Source organism: Cetorhinus maximus, chromosome 12 (assembly GCF_964194155.1).
Source record: "Cetorhinus maximus chromosome 12, sCetMax3.hap1.1, whole genome shotgun sequence".
Classification (NCBI taxonomy): Eukaryota; Metazoa; Chordata; class Chondrichthyes; order Lamniformes; family Cetorhinidae; genus Cetorhinus; species Cetorhinus maximus.
In genome coordinates, this window is record NC_135890.1 from 70,926,391 (window position 1) to 70,946,900 (window position 20,510).

A 20,510-nucleotide genomic window follows, 5' to 3' on the forward strand; every position below is an offset into this window, starting at 1 on the left:
GGGACTCTCCTCGGGGTAGGTTGGGGAAGGATAATGATGTGCTGCAAAGTAGCAGGAACAGGTGGTGTGGGAGGGAAGACCACAAGCATACACAGACTGTGCAGGGCAGACCCATCAGGCTGGATTTTCTTAGAGGTGGCTAAATCGACATGTAAACGGGACTTGATTTAACACTCGATGATTCCTCTTCCAAGATCAAATTAAACTCAGCAACAAGACAAGAAAGAGGGCCAATTCCATGATACACCTGAAGCAGCATTTATTGTCATCCATTCAACCCAACATTGAATTAAGGTTTGGCATTCCATGGGATTTCAATTTTGTTTCTATTTTTTTTCCATAATGCTGTTCTAACACAATCTGTTTTGTGAGCTCAATCGAATTGACTCAAGAACTGATTGGTAAAGCGGATGTTTTACAAAGAAAATGTATAACCGTTGAAGTTCAGACAGACATCTGACAAAAATGTGTTTCTTAAAACAAAAAGTATCAAAACATTTTAGCAGATGCAATGCATTACCCAAGATCTGTGCACATCATCGAGCTCCATATAAATTAACAGCCAAAAAAATATTCAGCAACACAAAATAGTCAGTCCTCCCAGCTTTATATAAATGTACTTCACGGTTACGGTTTCATCGGCTAAAATTAGCAGACTATATGTAAACGCTACAATACAGTCAATTTCTGACCCAGTTTTCTTTTTAAATCAATTGGGTACTGGAGTTTCAATGATTGATAGGGATACTGTAGTTTCTGCATGCATAGGAGCAATTGGTCAGGACAGAGCATCACGGCCTTTCATCAGCCCAATCTCGATTACAGTGCTTAAACGCCAAATGCTTTTTAATTTTTTTTGGGGGGGGTGGGTGGGGGGGCGGAGGGTGGTGATTGCTTGTTCTAAAAAAACTGCTCAAACTTTAAAAAGGGGCCAAAACAATCTGTCTGCGAGTGATTCACTGGCGACAAAATGAATTTTTGCGGCTATAGTGAAGGGGCTTAAATACCGACACAGCCACTGAAAGACATCATTTTAGTCTTTCCTTCTCTGATGGGCATACAGCGGATTTAGAGGAGCTGTGTACACAGTAGATATTAGCACTGGGGTATATAGCACGGTGTGTGTGTGTGTTTGGGTGGGGCGGGAGGGAGGAGAGGAGATGGCCCGGGGGTTGGGGGATTTACTGCAGAGACTCAGTTGTTGCCTTCTCCTGCCTCGTCATCTTGCTGGTCACTTGTCCAGAGGGTGAGGTTGTCCCGTAGTAATTGCATGATGAGAGTCGAGTCCTTGTAGGAGTCCTCGTTTAAAGTGTCCAGTTCGGCGATGGCGTCATCAAAGGCCGCCTTGGCCAGTTGGCAGGCTTGCTCAGGGGCGTTCTGGATCTCGTAGTAGAAGACCGAGAAGTTGAGGGCCAGGCCCAGGCGAATGGGGTGGGTGGGCTGCATCTGATCCTTGCTGACCTCGAAGGCCTCCTTGTAAGAGGCTTCGGACGATTCCACCACGCTGGCTCTCTTCTCACCAGTGGCCACCTCAGCCAGGTAGCGGTAGTAGTCGCCCTTCATTTTCAAGTAAAAGACTTTGCTCTCCACCTGGGACTCGTTGCAGTTCTTAATGAGGAACTTGTCGAGCAGGGCCAGCACATCACTGCACACGGCCTCCAGCTCCTTCTCTACCTTCTCCCGGTAGGCACGCACCATCTCCAACTTCTTCTCGTTGCCGTCAGCAGAAGTCTTCTGCTCAATGCTGCTGATCACTCGCCAGGATGATCTCCGGGCCCCCACCACATTCTTGTAGGCCACAGAGAGCAGGTTTCGGTCTTCGTTGGACAAGGCCTCGTTCAGCTCAGTAACCTGCAAACAGAAACAGTGAATAAGCATTCTGTCTGAGACACAAGTGAGCAGGCAGTTAGCTGCTAACAATGGGCTAACCTTCGATAAACGCAACAAAGGCAACTCCCAGTCTCAATATTGCTGCAAGAGGACAGCGCTCTATCGTGGAGGACAGAGCCAGGTTTTTCTCCAACGTCCTGTCAAAAAACAAAAGTACCTGAGCTCATGCACCATTAATGAACACTTTGGCCACAACCGGTGACCAACTAGCTACTGCAGAACTGCCAGCAAGAGTGAGCACCTTCAAAGCCAAAAAGAACTCCAGCATCTCCAATAGACAGACAAACCCTTGCATCTGAAAATATTCATGCGTCAAGCTATCAGCAGACCTTGGTCTATATGGTCCTTCTTCCCAGAGCCCTGCCACACATACTAGCTCCTCTTATTGAGCTCTTGAGATAACAGGTGCCTAGTACAGAGAGAAGCAATGGTGGTCATGGCAACTAAGTTGCACACACAGCAATCATATGACATCTGACTCATTATCTCCAGGCCATTTTCCAAATAGCTCCCTTCCTTTTACAACTAAACCCAGCATGTGAGATAAACTTGTTAGAACAATGAAGGCAGCAGGGTTCATGTGCCGGTTAATGAATGCATTAAAATCTCGCATTATGGAAGTTTTACGCCTGTTAGAACAACATGCTACCGCTGTTACCCAGTCTTCTCAGTTATATCTCATACCTACATGAAATGATGAAATTTAATTTTCTTGAGCTACCTTTCCACTCGTCACCAATCAGCAGCCTTGTGTGGGTGAACTGCTGTCAAGAATCCCAGGAATTTATGGAGCTGAGCAGGAACACATCAGGTTAACACATCTGCACCTCCCCACATGGCTGGAGGTGGGATACCAACTACATTGAGAGTTAAGGGTGCAAGCTGGCCCCACGATCGAGGCTGGGAAAGCTGTGTAATGACGTGGTTGACAGCGTAAGGGGATGGGGGTGGGGAATAGATTGCATTTAAACCACAGCTTTGAAAATCCTCCGCCAAGGCACCAACTCGAATGTTCGAGAACCTTTCATCTGAGGTAAACCCACGGGCTAGCTGAAGTGACAATATGGAACCATTACACCTCATAGCAGGGCTAGAGAACACACACAGTCTACATAAGTGCCATTTCCTGGTAGAAACATGGACATTGCTAAAACTAAGAATTTGCGTTTAAATTAAATAAATTGAATGAAGATCTTTGACCTTCCAGGGTCTTTGTTTTGGGCTTTAGATGGGGTGGGGGCAGTAGAAAGAGGTTGGGTTGGGCAGGTGGAGAGGAGGGTTTCCTGGGGTTTCAGAGTGTTTCTACATTAAAATACAGATTCAGCATTGACACACCTTTCACAACCTCAGGACATCCCAAGCACTTTACAGCTTTACAATACCGTACTTTTGAGATTTAGTCACTGTTACAAAGTCAGAACAGGATCAACATTCTGAACAATAGCACAACCGCTAAGACTATTAGCTCTTACACAATTCCCCAAGACACCAATCTCTGACATTCTCCATTGGAACAATGCTTCTTAAATGAAATAAGTCAACTTCACAATAGACCACGGTTGATGTTTCCTTCCAGAAAACCATAGCTGTGGCTTAAATGCAATCTATTCCCCACCTCCCTCCCCTTACACTGTCACCATTGGCATCGCTTTCCATCAGAGAGAGAGAGTGACAACTGATTGTATATAGCTTGAGGGGCACCACTGCACATCAAGCATGGGCAAGGCCTTGTTGATCGACGTAGCCAGTACAGGGATTGAACTTGTGCTGTTGGCATCATTCTAACTGCACTCTAACCATCTGAGCTAACCAAGCCTTTTAATTTAAAAAAAGCCTAAAAGATTTGGCCAGAAGGAATGGGGAGGGTTTTCCACTTCCTGTGGCGTCTGATGAGGTGGAGACCAGGTATCTTAGAGATAACTCTGAACAGGGCAGGTCATGGCCTCACTAATGCTCAGCTGGAAACCACATCACCAAACCCACAGCGTCCGTGATAGTATTAATTGAGAGAGGTCCGACTGGAATAGAGTCTGTGTGTACTTAAACCTCTCTCATTAATAAAAACCCAAACAGCTTTTCAGCCCTTCATTTTTTTGCCCCTTCAGGTGAAGTGCTAAAGACCCCAAGCAACTTTTATTGTGCATCATAACTGTGAAGACAGAGAGCAGACTCAGTTCAGCAAATCTGTACAAGCTGGAACTCAGTACGACTGAAGGGGTGTGTGGGGGCAGATAAATGTGGAATCCTACCACCCCCACGACATCAGCATTGTAAGGTATTAGGCCAACTGACCACATTTTATCACAGCTGCTGGAACAATAGGAAGGAGGGGGTGGGGGCCACATACTCAGGTTATCTCCAACTCAGTGCAAAACAAAGTAACAAACAGTGCTGCTTTTTGCAAAGTGGGTGGAAGCTGGCTAGAAGTGAAGTATCAGTTCATGGGGAATCAGTAAAGTGCAACGCACAAGGTAACTTATTAAAAAAAGCTTTCCTGCTGCAGAGCTGCACATCGAAGTATACACACATACATTTGCGATTGCAGTATTTTCTGGTGCAATCTGAGCCAAAGTGTCTAAAGACAATTAAATAATTCTCCTGCATGTCATTCAGTTTTGCAAACAAGGCACAAGTGAAGCTGGTCCAGTCCGTCTACTCATATTACCATCATAGGATATCAAGCTGAACAGCCACAGGGGTGGGATCCCTGAGTAACCGATCAAACCACGATGGAACCAAGCCCAATTCTCAGGCTGTTTTACAACTGACCTCAGGTTGGGTGGGGAAAATGAAGCAGCATCATTCACTGTTTGCAACATTGCAAGCACACCCATGAGGGATAGGACCGGACTTGACTGTGGTCTCCTCAATGCCACATCAAAATAGCCTCCACCCAACTCTACCAATGGTCAACATGCCAAAGTACAAACAAACCTGACATCTACAGAGCCACAGCCAGCAGCACAGCTTTGGCAAGGGGGGTGGGGGGGACTGAAAACATGACCGGGGAGGAGTGGGGGGGGGGAGGGGGGGAGGAACTTAAAACAAAAGGGTTCAATACAGAACCACAGCACAGAATGCCAGGAGAGAAGGCAAGTACATCAAAACAGCAGTGCATAGATACTGCCAAGTCAATGGCTAGAGGAGGAATGGGGGACAGAATAGCACACTTGAGAATTTGGGATACAATGTGGTGGGGGAGGGGAATCAAAGGAGCATGGAAAGTGAGGGAAAGTAGAAGGAAGGAAATACACCAATCGGGGAAGAGGATGGTCTCAATCACACTAGCAGGTTGGAACATCCTTGCGACTGGAGTGTTATGGGGAACTGTTCCAAACAGACCAGGAAAATTTACCACCCTCCCGTTTCTCTTCTTACAACAGAAAGGAGTGGGTGCGGGCGACTGCTTAGGGCCACAGGATGTCTGCTCTTTGTTAAAACAGAGTAAGGGCGAAGAGCAGAGAAGTAGTGGTAATCATGACCCAAATGAGGCCAAGTCAATCAAAATTTACCACCACTACAGATAGCTGGAACATCATGCAGCAGTGACAGAGAGAAGGGAGAATTATTATTAGTAACTGCGACACACTGCACTTTAGCCATGTCCTTATAATGTGCATCAGTCCTGAAGTTAGCTAATGAGACATATATGACTACTGTCCAAACTGCCAAGGAAATTCAACACCCCAGAGGCCAGAAGATAGACAGAGACAGCAGTTTCACTGCTCTGCACATAAGCTCTAAGTGATGCAGCACTCACACAACACTCCACTAATCCAACAAAGGAAAAATATACAAAGTAAAATGGTTTGACTATTGAAACCATTTCTAGTGCCACCCTGTTCTTCATTTACTCTCAAGGCCTCTTGGGGAAGTCATGACAAGCAGCATCCCAGCTAGGTTAACAGGGGCTGAAGTGCAGTCAGCAATTTCTCTAGACAGCAACAGGGAAGCAAGCTGGCCCACAGCAACTGACCCCATTTTCCTCCCTGCCCTGGAAAGGGGTATTTGACTACCGAGCTTTCAGCTGCATTTCTTGAGTAGTTTGTCTGGAAATTTCTAAAAGCACAAAATAGTCAATAAGAAGTCCCACTTTCACCAATCCACATGTTGCACTGTGGAGGCACGAGTTGTGGTTTTCCATAAATTTTCACCCAAGATAGCCAATCTCAAAGTGACGTCTCCATTACGCCACTCAATCATCAGCCTTTCACTTTAGGTTGGGTAACCCTCGATACACCAGGCCACTGTCTATCTCCACACAAAAATACTGACAGCTCGCAGCTTCCACCCCGATTGAAACAATGAGGGCCTTGCCTGTGAATGCTACTCAGAACTATTCGAATCAGCAGAGGAAGCGGCCATTCAGCCCATTGTGGCTCTGCACATCTCTCTCTGAAAAGCGCTGTCCAATTAGAGATATGGGGAAGATGTGGGCTGTTTGTCCTTTTCAAGTATTTATCTAATTCTCTTTTGACAGTTAATCTGCTTTCACCACCCTTTCAGGCAGTGCATTCCATATAATTCACTGTTTAGAACTCTGATTTCACACAAACTGGCAGAGTCAGTGGGAAAATGAATGTCCTTTGGTAACCAACCATCCTGCCTTATTCATCCTACCAAACCTCTTAAAACGTTCCTGCTCGAGAAAAAAAAAAAATCCAATTATCACAGAAGCTACATGCAGTATCAGTCACACACCACCAGCCCAGTCTTCTGAAACCCAATACTATGATCGCATTCGCTGCTCACCAAATTCAAGTACCTCCTCCCTGCCCAAATTTAATCACTTTCGCAACCAAAGCATCCGCCTGGGTCACGCACCACACGTGCCAAAAAAATCATGCCACCAACGCAAGCCATCAGTTACAACAGGCATGTACTAGACTATACGGACATTTGCCTCCCGATGGTCCAGTGTATCACCATAATGTGTATTCCAAAAAATAAATATGACTCCTTCACATCCATCCCAACTTCACCAACCCAGAGATTGTATGGAACAAGTGGAAATTGCCATCCAGGTTACGGATTCAGCATTCAAAAAAGGTGACCAAACGCTGACAAATACAGAATCCAACAATAAAAACTGGATGTGGTTTACTCAATGCTCTCTAGCCAACCTTGCTCTGAGCAAAGGGTCTCACCCAGTTCAGACCTGGGTGTAAACCATTTAATCACTCTTTCAGCAACACACCCCTCTCTCATTCCCAAAAGGCGGCTGGATCACATCACAGCAGCTGCGTTAAAGTGACACTACAGCAAAGGAAGGCGACTTCATCCAATTCTGCTGAATAATCTTCCAGCTACTGTGCATTCCCAATGGAATCTTCCAACTGCTGCTCTCCAGCATCCCATAATATCAGCCATACTGATCTGCCTGCGTGCTCTCCTTCTCGGAGTGAACACCCCACCCCAAGTTGTGGAACCTCTCAGCAGTAGGCAGGAGCTCAATCAATGGGAGTGCCTGCTTAAGCTGCACTTATCTTTGAGCTTTTCAGACAGTGACAGCTCATGGTGTAAATGTATATGTTCATTCATAGAGATCTAAGAGCTTAAAACTGTTGGGCGTATGCCCTCAGACATGGTGTGATGCCCACACTCTGGTCTCCACTAACTGTACCCCAAAATCCTCCCATTGCCCGTGCACACAACAATTGCAATCCAGACGACATTCCCTGCTCGCAGGGTCAGTTTTATTCAAAGGATGCTCAGAACTCAGTCGTGGCCACGGTCTCCACACAGTCTTCCAGCACCAACTACCCGCAGAATCTGACAGGCTACGGCTGAGAAGCCTGCAACCATTGTGTCACACGAGTGCCTGTCTCAGAAAAACACCTGTCTGGGCCAGAAGGGATCCATCTATCCTCCTCTCCCTGACCCGAACTCATGATTACACCGCTGTTACTGTGTTCTCAATCCTAACTTGCTTCCCTTTCTTCCCCCCCATACGTAGCGAGACTTAAATCATTTCTCATTGAAGGATAACAGATTTATTTAAACCCATTCCACTCAAAAGGACAACACACTGAGAACAATGGGAATGAACCATCAGTTATTTAAACATCAAATCTAAGATCCTGAATGTAAAAAAAAAGGTACAATTTGTTAGATGAATGGTTACTGTGATCAGCAGCTAGGAGCTCCTGACTTTAATGTGGCTGGACTGCCACCCTCTTCTTGGATCATCCACCTTTCTACTCATTCAGAATGTCATCTCTAAAACTGGCCTTCACCCCTACAAAACCCAGCATCTTAAAAACCATTTGTCATCAAATTGTGTTTTCTCCACCTTTGCCACCCAACCTGGAAAAGATTTGAAAAAAAATCCAATTCCCCATCTCCCACTAAATCTCACCCAATTTCATTGGTAAGTGGGGGGTGGGGGGCTCTGTACCTTTACCAGGTGGTGTCTTTTTTTTAAAAAATCAAACAGACCACCCAGTGTTTCTCCACCACGCCTGAATTCCAAACCTCATTTGGAGGGTTAAAAATCGACCACCACCCACCCAGAGAGATTCTCTGATGCAGACCACACCCAGTTACCGTCACCCCCCCCACCCCACCACCCACCCCCCAATCTACCTAAAGCACTGCTCCTGGATTTACTGGAGAAAAGGAGGATAAGTTTCGCTGCAACGGAAAATAGGACATACAACACCGACACGTGGGCTCCACATGTCAAATCATTTTAAAACAAAAAGCACTTTTTCCATCACCCTGAAGACAATGAATGAGACGCCCCGTCAGGGAAAGTGTCCCTGGGATCCAGGTTTAGAGTTACTGCAGTGATTTGCTGTAACACTGGGGGGGTTTACACACACACACACTCTGCCCGGTTAGATTGCCCACCTCCCTGGGTACAGGGGCTCCTGGTGTCTCTATAGACCCAGCTCCCAGACCCACTCAATGAATCAACAGGGGGGACCAGAGGCGGCGGCTCTGCCGCTGATCCCCGGCTCCGGGGTGGGAGGCGGGTTGGTGCCGGGGCTCCCGGTGGAGGGAAGTGGGGGGGTGGGGAGGGGGTCAGCTTTTCACTCACCGACTTCATGGCCGCCGCCATGTCATCGTATCTCTCGGCTTGCTCGGCCAACCTGGCTCGCTGCACCAACTGCTCTCGGTCCACCATGTCGGACAAAAATAAAATGGGGTGGGGGGGGGGTGGTATGTCAGTAACTCGAGCCGGGAAGGAAAGGGGGGACTTGGGGGGGAGAGAGGGTGAGACTAGCCGCGGGTTTGTGTGGAGAGTCTCCCCTGTTGCTGCTCACTTGTCTCTCCCAGTCTCTGTGTCTCTCTCTCAGTCTCTGTCTCTCCGCAGCCCCTCCCCCACCCACAAGGCACCCGAGTTGCCGCAGTCGAGCATGCGCACTGCGGCCGCGCCCGACCCCGCCTGTTTAACGATGACGTCACCTTCTAATTTTAGAACCATGCGGATTTTTTCGGCTGGGCGGGGCCATCGCTCGATCATGCGCGCACCCTTCGCCCGCCTCGTGCCCGGGGCGATCAGCGCGCACGGGATGCGGCCTCCGTTAGAATACATTCCCCGCCACCCGTGCGGTTACTGTGGTAACGGCGCTGGGGAGGGGGAGGGTTGGAGGGAGGGGCTGGTGCTGAGTGCGCAGGCGTGTTGCTGGGCCCTGCAGAGGCTTTGCTGCGGCGGCTGAGGAAAGGGACGTCGTTGATTGGCTCAGCGCGGCGGCTGGGGTGAGTGCCGACGCTAATTGGCGCAGCGCGGCGGCTGGAGTGAGGGCCGCCGATAATTGGCGTAGCTCGGTGGCTGGGGTGAGGCCCCCGCTGATTGGCTCAGCGCAGTGAGGGCGGTTACTTGTTGAGCAATTTATTTTAGTGCTTAATCATGGCCACGTTTTCCAAGTCTCTCACTACAACTGTAGACGAAGGGAACTTGCTGCCATGTTCGCCCACATTGAGATTGGCGCCTACCGCCCGGAGCGGCCTCACTCCCACCAATTTTAATGAAGAAAATTGGAAATAGAAGCTGGAGTGGTCAATGGCGCTGTCCTTAGGGCTGGAGTGGTCAATGGCGCTGTCTTTAGGGCTGGAGTGGTCAATGGCGCTGTCCTTAGGGCTGGAGTGGGCTATGCCGCTGCCCCCTGAGCTGGAGTGGCCAATGCCGCTGCCCCCTGAGCTGGAGTGGCCAATGCCGCTGCCCCCTGAGCTGGAGTGGCCAATGCCGCTGCCCCCTGAGCTGGAGTGGTCAATGCCGCTGCCCCCTGAGCTGGAGTGGTCAATGCCGCTGCCCCCTGAGCTGGAGTGGTCAATGCCGCTGCCCCCTGAGCTGGAGTGGTCAATGCCGCTGCCCCCTGAGCTGGAGTGGTCAATGCCGCTGCCCCCTGAGCTGGAGTGGTCAATGCCGCTGCCCCCTGAGCTGGAGTGGTCAATGCCGCTGCCCCCTGAGCTGGAGTGGTCAATGCCGCTGCCCCCTGAGCTGGAGTGGTCAATGCCGCTGCCCCCTGTGCTGGAGTGGTCAATGCCGCTGCCCCCTGAGCTGGAGTGGTCAATGCCGCTGCCCCCTGAGCTGGAGTGGTCAATGCCGCTGCCCCCTGAGCTGGAGTGGTCAATGCCGCTGCCCCCTGAGCTGGAGTGGTCAATGCCGCTGCCCCCTGAGCTGGAGTGGTCAATGCCGCTGCCCCCTGAGCTGGAGTGGTCAATGCCGCTGCCCCCTGAGCTGGAGTGGTCAATGCCGCTGCCCCCTGAGCTGGAGTGGTCAATGCCGCTGCCCCCTGAGCTGGAGTGGTCAATGCCGCTGCCCCCTGAGCTGGAGTGGTCAATGCCGCTGCCCCCTGAGCTGGAGTGGTCAATGCCGCTGCCCCCTGAGCTGGAGTGGTCAATGCCGCTGCCCCCTGGACTGGAGTGGGCTATGCCGCTGCCCTCTGGTCTGGAGTGGGCAACGCCGCTGCTCTGCTCTCAGGGCTGGAGTGGGCTATGCTTGCGCTCTTAGAACCTATTCCACCAGTCAACAAGATCACATCTAATTTTCTATCTCAACTCCACCTTAACCGCACTGTCCCTATATCACTCAATTCCTTTAATATCCAAACATCCAGTGACCTCGGCTTTGAATGTATTTAAGGACAAGCTGGGCTTCCTGTCTTATGTCCTGAAAATAAAGGGAGGAAAGTTAAAAATAAATTTTTTTAAATGTTTTTTATGAAGCATTAAACAGATAATCTGGGTGGCCAGAATATGTACTGAATTGAATAGGTATTAAAGCTGAAAATCAGACCATGAAAATGTTTATATGAAGTAATCTATTTGAAGAATTTCTTATATCCAACAGACTTCATTCAACCATTCACTTAATTACCTTCTTTCACACAATTATTTTAATCCCACACTGTGTCTCCTGCCGACGCAAAATGGCTGTCCAAGATGGCCACCGATATCTGCGCCTGTGCACTTGGTTGCGCATGTGCAGAATCTATGTTTTCATTTTGTAGGAGACACAGTGCTGGTTGGAAGCTGTTCACCCAGTTTCTGAGCTCTGTGTGAGTGGGCAGTTGGAGCGCAGCCTCTCCACAGGGGAAGCTCCTGCTTCTGGGGATTGGGATGGTGAGGGAGGGGAGTCTTCTGATCCCTGAAGCTGTTCACTCAGTTTCTAGCCCTGTGACGGGCTGACTGTCGGGGCGTGGCCTCCCAGCGCTGTTGTATTTGCCGTTCCATGGCCAGTGATCACCAGCTGCTGCACATTGCCCCCTATAGAGATGGCGGCCACACATACAACTGCACGTGCACGCGTTGACAGCAAACACAGCCTTAATCCCACAAATGTGAAACACATGCTTAAATTCACCCAATTATACTCGATAACATTGACAAAAATATACTTCTTTTCACAATGAATTTACTTTCATTTGCTTTACTTGGCTCTGGTTTAATTAGATCTACAATTTTTACTATATGTTTCTCTACACCCTCAGTGTCACTCTCAAAATCCTCAGGATCAAAATCTACACCTACCGCTATTTCCTCAATGTTTGTTAACACTCTGAGTATTTCATCATCGGTGTCAAAGGCAGCCTATCTGTAGTATCACTACATTATCAGTGTCACTGTCTATATTTTTAGTGTTTGTTGAAACATGAAATATTTCATGTTAGACCACATGAGAAATTCTTCCTTCTTGAGCCGAACTAAAGAGATTTCTTGGTGATTCAACTGTTACAATTATGACATTTATAAAATTGTTATGTTTTGGGACTGTTTTTAAGGTAAAGTGAAAAGGGTCATGTTTTTTTTATTCATTCATGGGATGTGGCTGTCACTGACTGGGCCAGCATTTATTGCCCAACCCTAGTTGCCCTTGAGAAGGTGGTGGTGAGCTGCCTTCCTGAACTGCTGCAGTCCATGTGGTGTAGGTACACCCACAGTGCTGTTAGGAAGGGAGTTCCAGGATTTTGACCCAGTGACAGTGAAGGAACTGCAATATATTTCCAAGTCAGGATGGTGAGTGACTTGGAGGGGAACTTCCAGGTGGGGATGTTCCCATCTATCTGCTGCCCTTGTCCTTCTAGATGCTAGTGGTCGTGGGTTTGGAAGATGCTGTTGAAGGAGCCTTGCTAAGATTGCCGTTGTCTTTTCCGGTCCCTAGGTTGATGCCGGGTGGTCCGTCCGGTTTCATTCTTTTTTTGTGTCTTTGTAGTGCTTTGTTACAACTCAGTGGTTTGCTAGGCTGTTTCAGAGGGCATTTAAGAGTCAACCACATTGCTGTGGGTCTGGAGTCATATGTAAGCCAGACCAGGTAAGGACGACAGATTTCCTTCCCTAAAGGACATTAGTGATGATGTGAACTGTTCTGAAATCTGCCTGACAGCAGCCTGGGCGTTTTGATTCTGAGAGATTAAAGGGGGCCCAGATCATTTTACAGGGAAGAAGGTGTAAGGTGTTTACACTTCGAGATAATGGCAGCAGTCTGTGTACTAACAGTGGATAGACTGGGACCAGGAATCCCATTGTCCCAGAGAAGTGTTGAGAATGTCAGTTTAAACTGTCCATTCCCTTCCAAGATGAAAGAGCGTTGGGATCCCAAGGATAGATAATCAGCATTTCTACCTGGATACAAGGCCCATGTGATTTATCTTGCCAGGAAAATGGGCTTTGAGCGGGAAAGAGTGTCAAAGATCTTCCTGAAAATTCATAGGTTCAGTTAGTCTGCCAGGATCCAGAAGAGGGAGAGAAGTTACAGGCAACAAGATGTTGTGGTTTGTGCAAGAATGTGGGTGGGAGCTCGCGCTTGGATTGAATAGACCGAATTAATGAGGAGTTAAAACGAGACTGGAAGATTTGCCTACCTTGTACTCGAGGAAGAATCCCCAGGGAAGAGCTCTCACTGTGAAGGACAGGAAAATTACCTGGTTGAGGAAGGATAAGAGCAGAAGTAAACCCTCGGGAGCCAAGAGTCACTTTGGACCGGTTCTGGGAGAATTTAATATCTTCTTAAAGAACAATGTACCAAATACCTGTATGTTTTTCCACTTTAAAAGTAAAGGGGGGAAGTTTGGTTCTATGATTTAAAGTATAAGTTGCTTACAAAAACCGTGTTGTAGTGTTACAGTAGAAGTCTTAAAATATGAAATCTTGTGTTATCCTTTCAGCTATTAACTTTTTTTAAAAAAGTTATTGGTCTCACAAAATCACACAGAATCACAGTGCAGAAGAGGTCCTTCAGCCCATCGAGTCTGCACCAACACTTGAGAAACACCTGACCCACCTACCTAATCCCATTTACCAGCACTTGGCCCATAGCCTTGAATGTTATGACGTGCCAAGTGCTCATCCAGGTACTTTTTAAAGGATGTGAGGCAACCCGCCTCCACCACCCTCCCAGGCAGTGCATTCCAGACCGTCACCACCCTCTGGGTAAAAACGTTTTTCCTCACATCCCCCCTAAACCTCCTGCCCCTCACCTTGAACTTATACCCCATTGTGACTGACCCTTCAACTAAGGGGAACAACTGCTCCCTATCCACCCTGTCCATGCCCCTCATAACCTTGTACACCTCGATCAGGTCACCCCTCAGTCTTCTCTGCTCCAACGAAAACAACCCAAGTCTATCCAACCTCTCTTCATAACTTAAATGTTTCATCCCAGGCAACGTCCTGGTGAATCTCCTCTGCACCCCCTTCAGAGCATTCACATCCTTCCTATAATGTGGCGACCAGAACTGCACACAGTACTCCAGCTGTGGCCTCACCACCTCAAGGTTCTATACAACTCCAACATGACCTCCCTACTTTAGTAATCTATGCCTCGATTGATAAAGGCAAGTGTCCCATATGCCTTTTTCACCACCCCACTACCATGCCCCTCTGCCTTCAGAGATCTATGGACACACACGCCAAGGTCCCTTTGTTCCTCAGAACTTCCTAGTGTCATGCCATTCATTGAATACTTCCTTGTCAAATTACTCCTTCCAAAGTGTATCACCTCACACTTTTCAGGGTTAAATTCCATCTGCCACTTATCTGCCCATTTGACCATCCTGTCTATATCTTCCTGTAGCCGAAAGACACTCAACCTCACTGATAACCTCCCAGCCAATCTTTGTGTCATCCGCCAATTTACTAATCCTACCCCCCACATAGTCATCTACGTTGTTTATATAAATGACAAATAATAGGGGACCGAGCACAGATCCCTGTGGTACGCCACTGGACACTGGCTTCCAGTCATTAAAGCATCCTTCTGTCATCACCCTCTGCCTCCTACAACTAAGCTAATTTTGAATCCACCTTATCAAATTACCCTGTATCCCATGTGCCTTTGCCTTCTTTATAAGTCTCCCATGTAGGACCTTGTCAAAGGCTTTGCTGAAATCCATATAAACTACAACAACTGCACTACCCTCATCTACACACCTGGTCACCTCCTCAAAAAATTCAATCAAATTTGTTAGGCATGACCTCCCTCTGACAAAGCCATGCTGACTATCCCTGATCAAACCTTGCCTCTCCAAGTGGAGATAGATACTCTCCTTCAGAACTTTCTCCAATAGTTTCCCTATCACTGACGTGAGACTCACTGGCCTGTAGTTCCCTGGCTTATCTCTACAACCCTTCTTAAATAGCGGAACCACATTAGCTGTTCTGCAGTCCTCTGGCACCTCGCCTGTGGCCAGAGAGGGATTTTAAAAATTTGGGTCAGAGCCTCTGCGATCTCCTCCCTTGCCTCCCTCAGCAGTCTGGGACACAAATCATCTGGACCTGGAGATTTGTCCACTTTTAAGCCTGCCAACACCTCCAATACCTTGTCACTCCCTATATCAATTTGCTTAAGAACCTCGCAGTCTCTCTCCCCGAGTTTGATACCTTCATCCTCATTCTCTTGGGTGAAGATGGATGTGAAGTATTCATTCAACACTCTAGCGATGTCCTCTGGCTCCACCCATAGATTGCCCCTTTGGTCCCTTATGGGCCACACTCTTTCCCTGGTTATCCTCTTCCCATTGATATACTTATAGAATATCTTGGGATTTTCCCTACTTTTACCAGCCAGAGCTTTCTCATATCCCCTCTTTGCTCTCCTAATTGCTTTCTTAAGCTCCGCCCTGCACTTTCTGCACTCCACTAATGCCTCCGCTGATTTGCTTCCCTTGTACCTGCTAAAAGCCTCTCTTTTCCTTCTCATCGTAACCTGAATATCTCTGGTCACCCATGGTTCTCTGGGCTTGTTACTCCTTCCTGTCACCCTAGAGGGAACATGTTGAGCCTGTACCCTCCCCATTTCCTTTTTGAACACCCCCCCCACTGTTCCTCTGTAGATTTCCCCACAAGTAACTGTTCCCAGTCTACCTTGGCCAGATCCTGCCTTATTTTACTAAAATCCACTCTCCCCCAATCCAAAACATTTTTTTGCAACTTGTCGATTTTTTTGTCCATAACAAACTTAAATTGTACCATGTTGTGGTCGCTATCACTAAAATGCTCCACCACCACCACCTCAGCCACCTGTCCAGCTTCATTCCCCAGAATTAGGTCCAGCACTGCGCCATCCCTTTTTGGACCCTCCACATATTGACCTAAAAAGTTCTGTACACATTTCAAGAAATCCACTCCATCCAAGCCCTTAACACTATGGCCAGAATTTTTCCGTCAGCGAGTTGGGGGCGTGGCCTGCTTGCCGACGCGAAAATGATGTGGGATGATGTCAGGGGTTCCCCTGACGTCATCCCGCCCCAGTTAAATATTCAGGAAGGCGGACGGACAGCAAAATCAGCTGTCTGCCCGCCAACCTGTCAATGGCCAATTGAGGCCATTGACAGGATAATTAAGCCAATTAAAGGCCCTGCCCGTCCAACCTTAAGGTTGGTGGCAGGCCAGGAGCCCCAGCGGGCTTCTGATAAAACATGAAACCTCATCCACTGGCGGGATGAGGTTTCATGTCTGTTTTAAAAAACTTTAATAAACTTTATGTGATATTTATTAACATGTCCCATCTCGTGTGACATTGTCACATGAGGGGGACATGTTAATAATTTTTTTATTTTTCTATTTTTTAAGTTTATAAAACTTTCAGCGCTCTCCCTGAGACAGCACTTAGTCTCAGGTAGCTGTGCACTCTTTGACAGTTGGGGAATCCCTCCCCCCTACACAGGAAGCGCATAGCGTTTCCCGTTGGGTGGCCCGCCCATTCAAAATGGCGGTGGGGCCCGATTTGGCAGTGGCAATTGGCTGGCCGCCTGCTGCCGAGCCGGTGGGGCCCGCCCGCCCATCAAGGGCAAAATTCTGCCCTATGTCTATCCTGTTTAATGTTGGGAAAGTTGAAATCACCTAATATAATTACCCTATTGTTATTGTTTTTACACACCTCCACAAATTGTGCACATATTTGCTCCTCAATTTCCCGCTAACTATCTGGGGGTCTATAATAAACACCTAATAATGTGGATGCTCTTTTTTTATTCCTAAGCTGTACCCACAAAGCTTCATTCGATACCCCCTCCAGGATATCATCTCTCCTTACTGCAGTAACTGACTCCTTAACTAATAATGCAACGCCTCCTCCTCTTTTACCCCCTCCCCTGTCTCGCCTGAAGATTCTATATCCCGGAATATTGAGCTGCCAATCCTGCCCTTCCCTCAACCACATCTCAGTGATGGCTACTATATCACAATTCCACATGTCAATCCTCACCCTTAACTCTTCCATTTTACCTGTAATACTCCTAGCGTTAAAGTAGAGGCCATCCAGCCTTGCCTTACTCCCTTGAAGCTCAATGCAGCTGTACTCCCTCTGATTTGATTGTTTTATTGTATTATGATCAACAGGGATTGTAACAAATCGGGGATTCTTTACGGGATTTTGAATCCACAGGCTGAGACGAGTACATTGGGTTTGGCCAGAATTTAAATGAACACGATTTCACCCTGACTTTTGCAGTATTTATTGTGAAGGTATAATGGCTACATCTATTGCGGAAGATTTCCTCAAGAGAGGACTTGTCTGTGAGTGCCTTGCAATGGTTAACAAAAGTTAATTTAAAAGCAGTGGTGGAAAAGTTGGAAATAGAGTTAAAAGTAGGCGTGAAGAAGCCAGAAATAGTTGAGGTGTTGGCTCAACGTCTGAACCTTGAGAAGAAAAGGCTACTGCTGCCTGTAACTCCTCTCCCTCTTCTGGATCCTGGCAGACTAACTGTGTCTATGAGTTTTCAGGAAGATCTTTGAAGCTCTTTCCCACTCAAAGCCCATTTTCCTGGCAAGATAAATCACATGGGCCTTGTATCCAAGTAGAAATGCTGATTATCTATCCTTGGGATCCCGACGCAGGTTGAATTAGCAGATGAAGCAACTTGAGTCAGGAAAATAAATGAAAAAACTCGAACTGGAAAGGGAAGAAAATGAAAAAAGAGAGAGATGAAACAAAAGGAAAAGGAAATGTGAAAACTTGAATTAGATTTTCAAAGAGAGAGAGCAGCCAGGAAATTTCAACTTGGCAGAGAACAGGGACTAACAGGCAAACTTGACAATGATTCAGATTTAATTCCTTATTTTGATTTGACAAGGAATATTTACCTAGTGCCTAAATTCAGTGAGGAATGAGTTGAAATGTTTTTTCTATCATTTGAGAAAGCTGCTACCAAGTTAAATTGGCCAAGAGAAATTTGGACAATTCTATTACAATGTGTTTTTGTAGGAATTGTATTGGAGATTTATTCAACCCTTTCAGATGAATATTCTGAAGATTACAATTAAGACTGCTGTGTTTAATGCGTATGAGTTAATTCCAGAAGCTTACAGGCAAAAATGTGGAAACCTGAGGAAGAGATAATCAGACTTTTGTGGAATTCGCAAGAGAAAAAGAAATGGTGTTTGATCGATGGTATAGATAAAATAAAGGGGGCCATGTGACCGTCTCTGAAGGCTGTGGGACAGCAGCCTAGGTGGTTTGATTGTTAGAGATTAAAGGGGGCCCAGATTGTTTTACTGGGAAGAAGGTGCTGGTGCTTACACTTGGAGACAATGGCAGCAGTCCGTGCACTAACACTGGATAGACATTGGAGATGGTTCTTTTTACCATTTTGTTGCACCACAATGTTCACACACCTCGACTGCCAGGACCAGATTCTGGGTCTGACTCTTAATTATCATGAGGACCATAGATGAAACTTCCTTCAAGAGTCTTAGTCTCTTGCTTGCAGTGCTGGTTCTCCTGACATTCTGTCACTCTTTGTCAACTTCTTGGCTACTTGTTCTAGCATCTCCATCTTCCCTGGCTCTGAGTACCACCTATCACTTTCCCTTACCCAGTAATAATATGTAGTATCCCAGAAAGTAACTTCTGTGAAACAAATAAAATATGAGAAAAATGAAACATGAAAGAAAGTTGGGATTTTATGATGTAAATTGGTCTTTTCGGAATGTATGGATAAAGTTGGTTAAAGCATGTCTGAGTTGTGGTGTCAGTGGGGACATGGAGTAGACATGGCGGCAGGATCCCTTGCTAGGAGGCCAAAGCTCCCAGTGGGGGTAATTAGATGTCAACTCCCCTTGGTCCAGGTTGTCTTCCCACCAACCTTGGTTGAGATTGGCCCAAGAACCTTGGAGGAGTTTGCAACAGGCAGACATTTTATGTGTATACTTGGCACAAACACAGCCCTATAGATTAGTGAAATCCAAAGATTCACAACACCGAGTGAGTGATTCTCAAACTTATTTATCTGCAGATCACTTAGGCAGGTCAAAAGATGCCATATACCACCTACCAGTCCTACCCCATGGCTTCCTCTTGCCACAACTAAAAAACCCTTCAGGATTAATGGAACCCTATGGAAACTATAAGCATTTCACTGCTTTTTTGTGCTGCTAAGTATGAAATTTATGTGTATTAATTTTTTTATGAAATGTAAGTAAATGATTAATAAATGCTAGAAACAAAAGTATAGACATTTTCCTATTATAAACATTAATACCACAAAAGAACAAGTTTATCTGAAACATTCTAAAATGTGTTATAAGGTCATCACAATAATCTTCAATTAAGAAACAAATAATCTTACATCTATATTAATACTTACATATACATATTAATAATTACATCCATATTAATAAAACAAAATCAGCAGTAACATAAATCTTGCTGATTGGTACATCTTGTGTTGTTGTTGCTGGCAACTCATATTGCGCACCGGATCCAGTCTGTTTGATGCAAGTGGTGGAGGTGAGGGTACTGGCCTGTTCCCTTGTATGGCCTCCGTGGTGATGGGCATTAGTGATTTGCAATTTGAAGTACCCTGCGGAGTGCTGGAGGACCCTTGCTGGCCACTGAGAACCCATGGCATCGAGTGAAGAAATTCCTCCTCTCCTCAGTCCTAAATGACTGCCCCCTTAACCCTAGACTGTCCAGTCAGGAGAAACATCCTTCCAACATCTACCTCGTCAAGGCTCCTTTATGTGTTTCAAAGTGAAGCCAGTTTCTCGGCTGTGATCTGCAGGATGCTGCTTTTGCCCATATAAGACAGAATAAAAAGACCAGCATATTGGTTTGTTACAACTTTAAAAACATCTTTGGAAGGCTTGTTGGATAATTAAAGATTCCAAATAATGTCGTGAACTATTTTCAGAATAACAAACACAGCTTCTTGCTTCAATTGATGCTCTTTCTGCTGAGTTTATTAATCAATCAGATAACCACCAAATTTCATCAATCTACTATAGTTCTGAAGAAGAGTCATATTGGACTTGAAACGTTAACTCTGTTTCTTTGCTTCACAGATGCTGCAGGCCGGCTGAGTTTTTCCAGCACTTTCTGTTTTTATTTCAGCTTTCTAGCATCTGCAGTAATTTGCTTTTATTCATCAGTTTACTGATGGCTGGTTTGGGTTAAAATTGCTCCCAATGGTTTTGCTAAGCTGAGCTGATTTGGCAAGGTCAGTTTTGTGCGGGTGGGGGGATCTTTCTGGTGCACTCTGTCATCACTGGCACAGTACATTGTATAAATCTATACCATAAAATACAAGCTCATTATAAATGTCCACCCTTATTTGTCATAAATTTTGTTTGTGCAGGATGAAAATTGATTTTGGTTCAGTTTCCAATTTCCTCATTGGAACTATCCTCAGGGCTTTCTCCCAGTTGTCTATCCAAACTTCCTAATTTACATTTTA

At 46.5% G+C, this 20,510-nt stretch overlaps 1 protein-coding gene across 1 annotated transcript; it reads right to left on the reverse strand.

The window, feature by feature from the left end:
- Positions 1–242: 242 nt before the first annotated feature.
- Positions 243–9,233, reverse strand: ywhah (tyrosine 3-monooxygenase/tryptophan 5-monooxygenase activation protein, eta polypeptide). The gene is made up of 2 exons (XM_078553857.1): positions 8,933–9,233; positions 243–1,851 (listed from the first exon to the last, which is right to left on the reverse strand). The coding sequence occupies exons 1-2, from the start codon at positions 9,017–9,019 to the stop codon at positions 1,195–1,197; spliced, it is 744 nt and encodes a 247-aa protein (XP_078409983.1). The 5' UTR covers positions 9,020–9,233; the 3' UTR covers positions 243–1,194.
- Between the last annotated feature and the right edge of the window lie 11,277 nt (positions 9,234–20,510).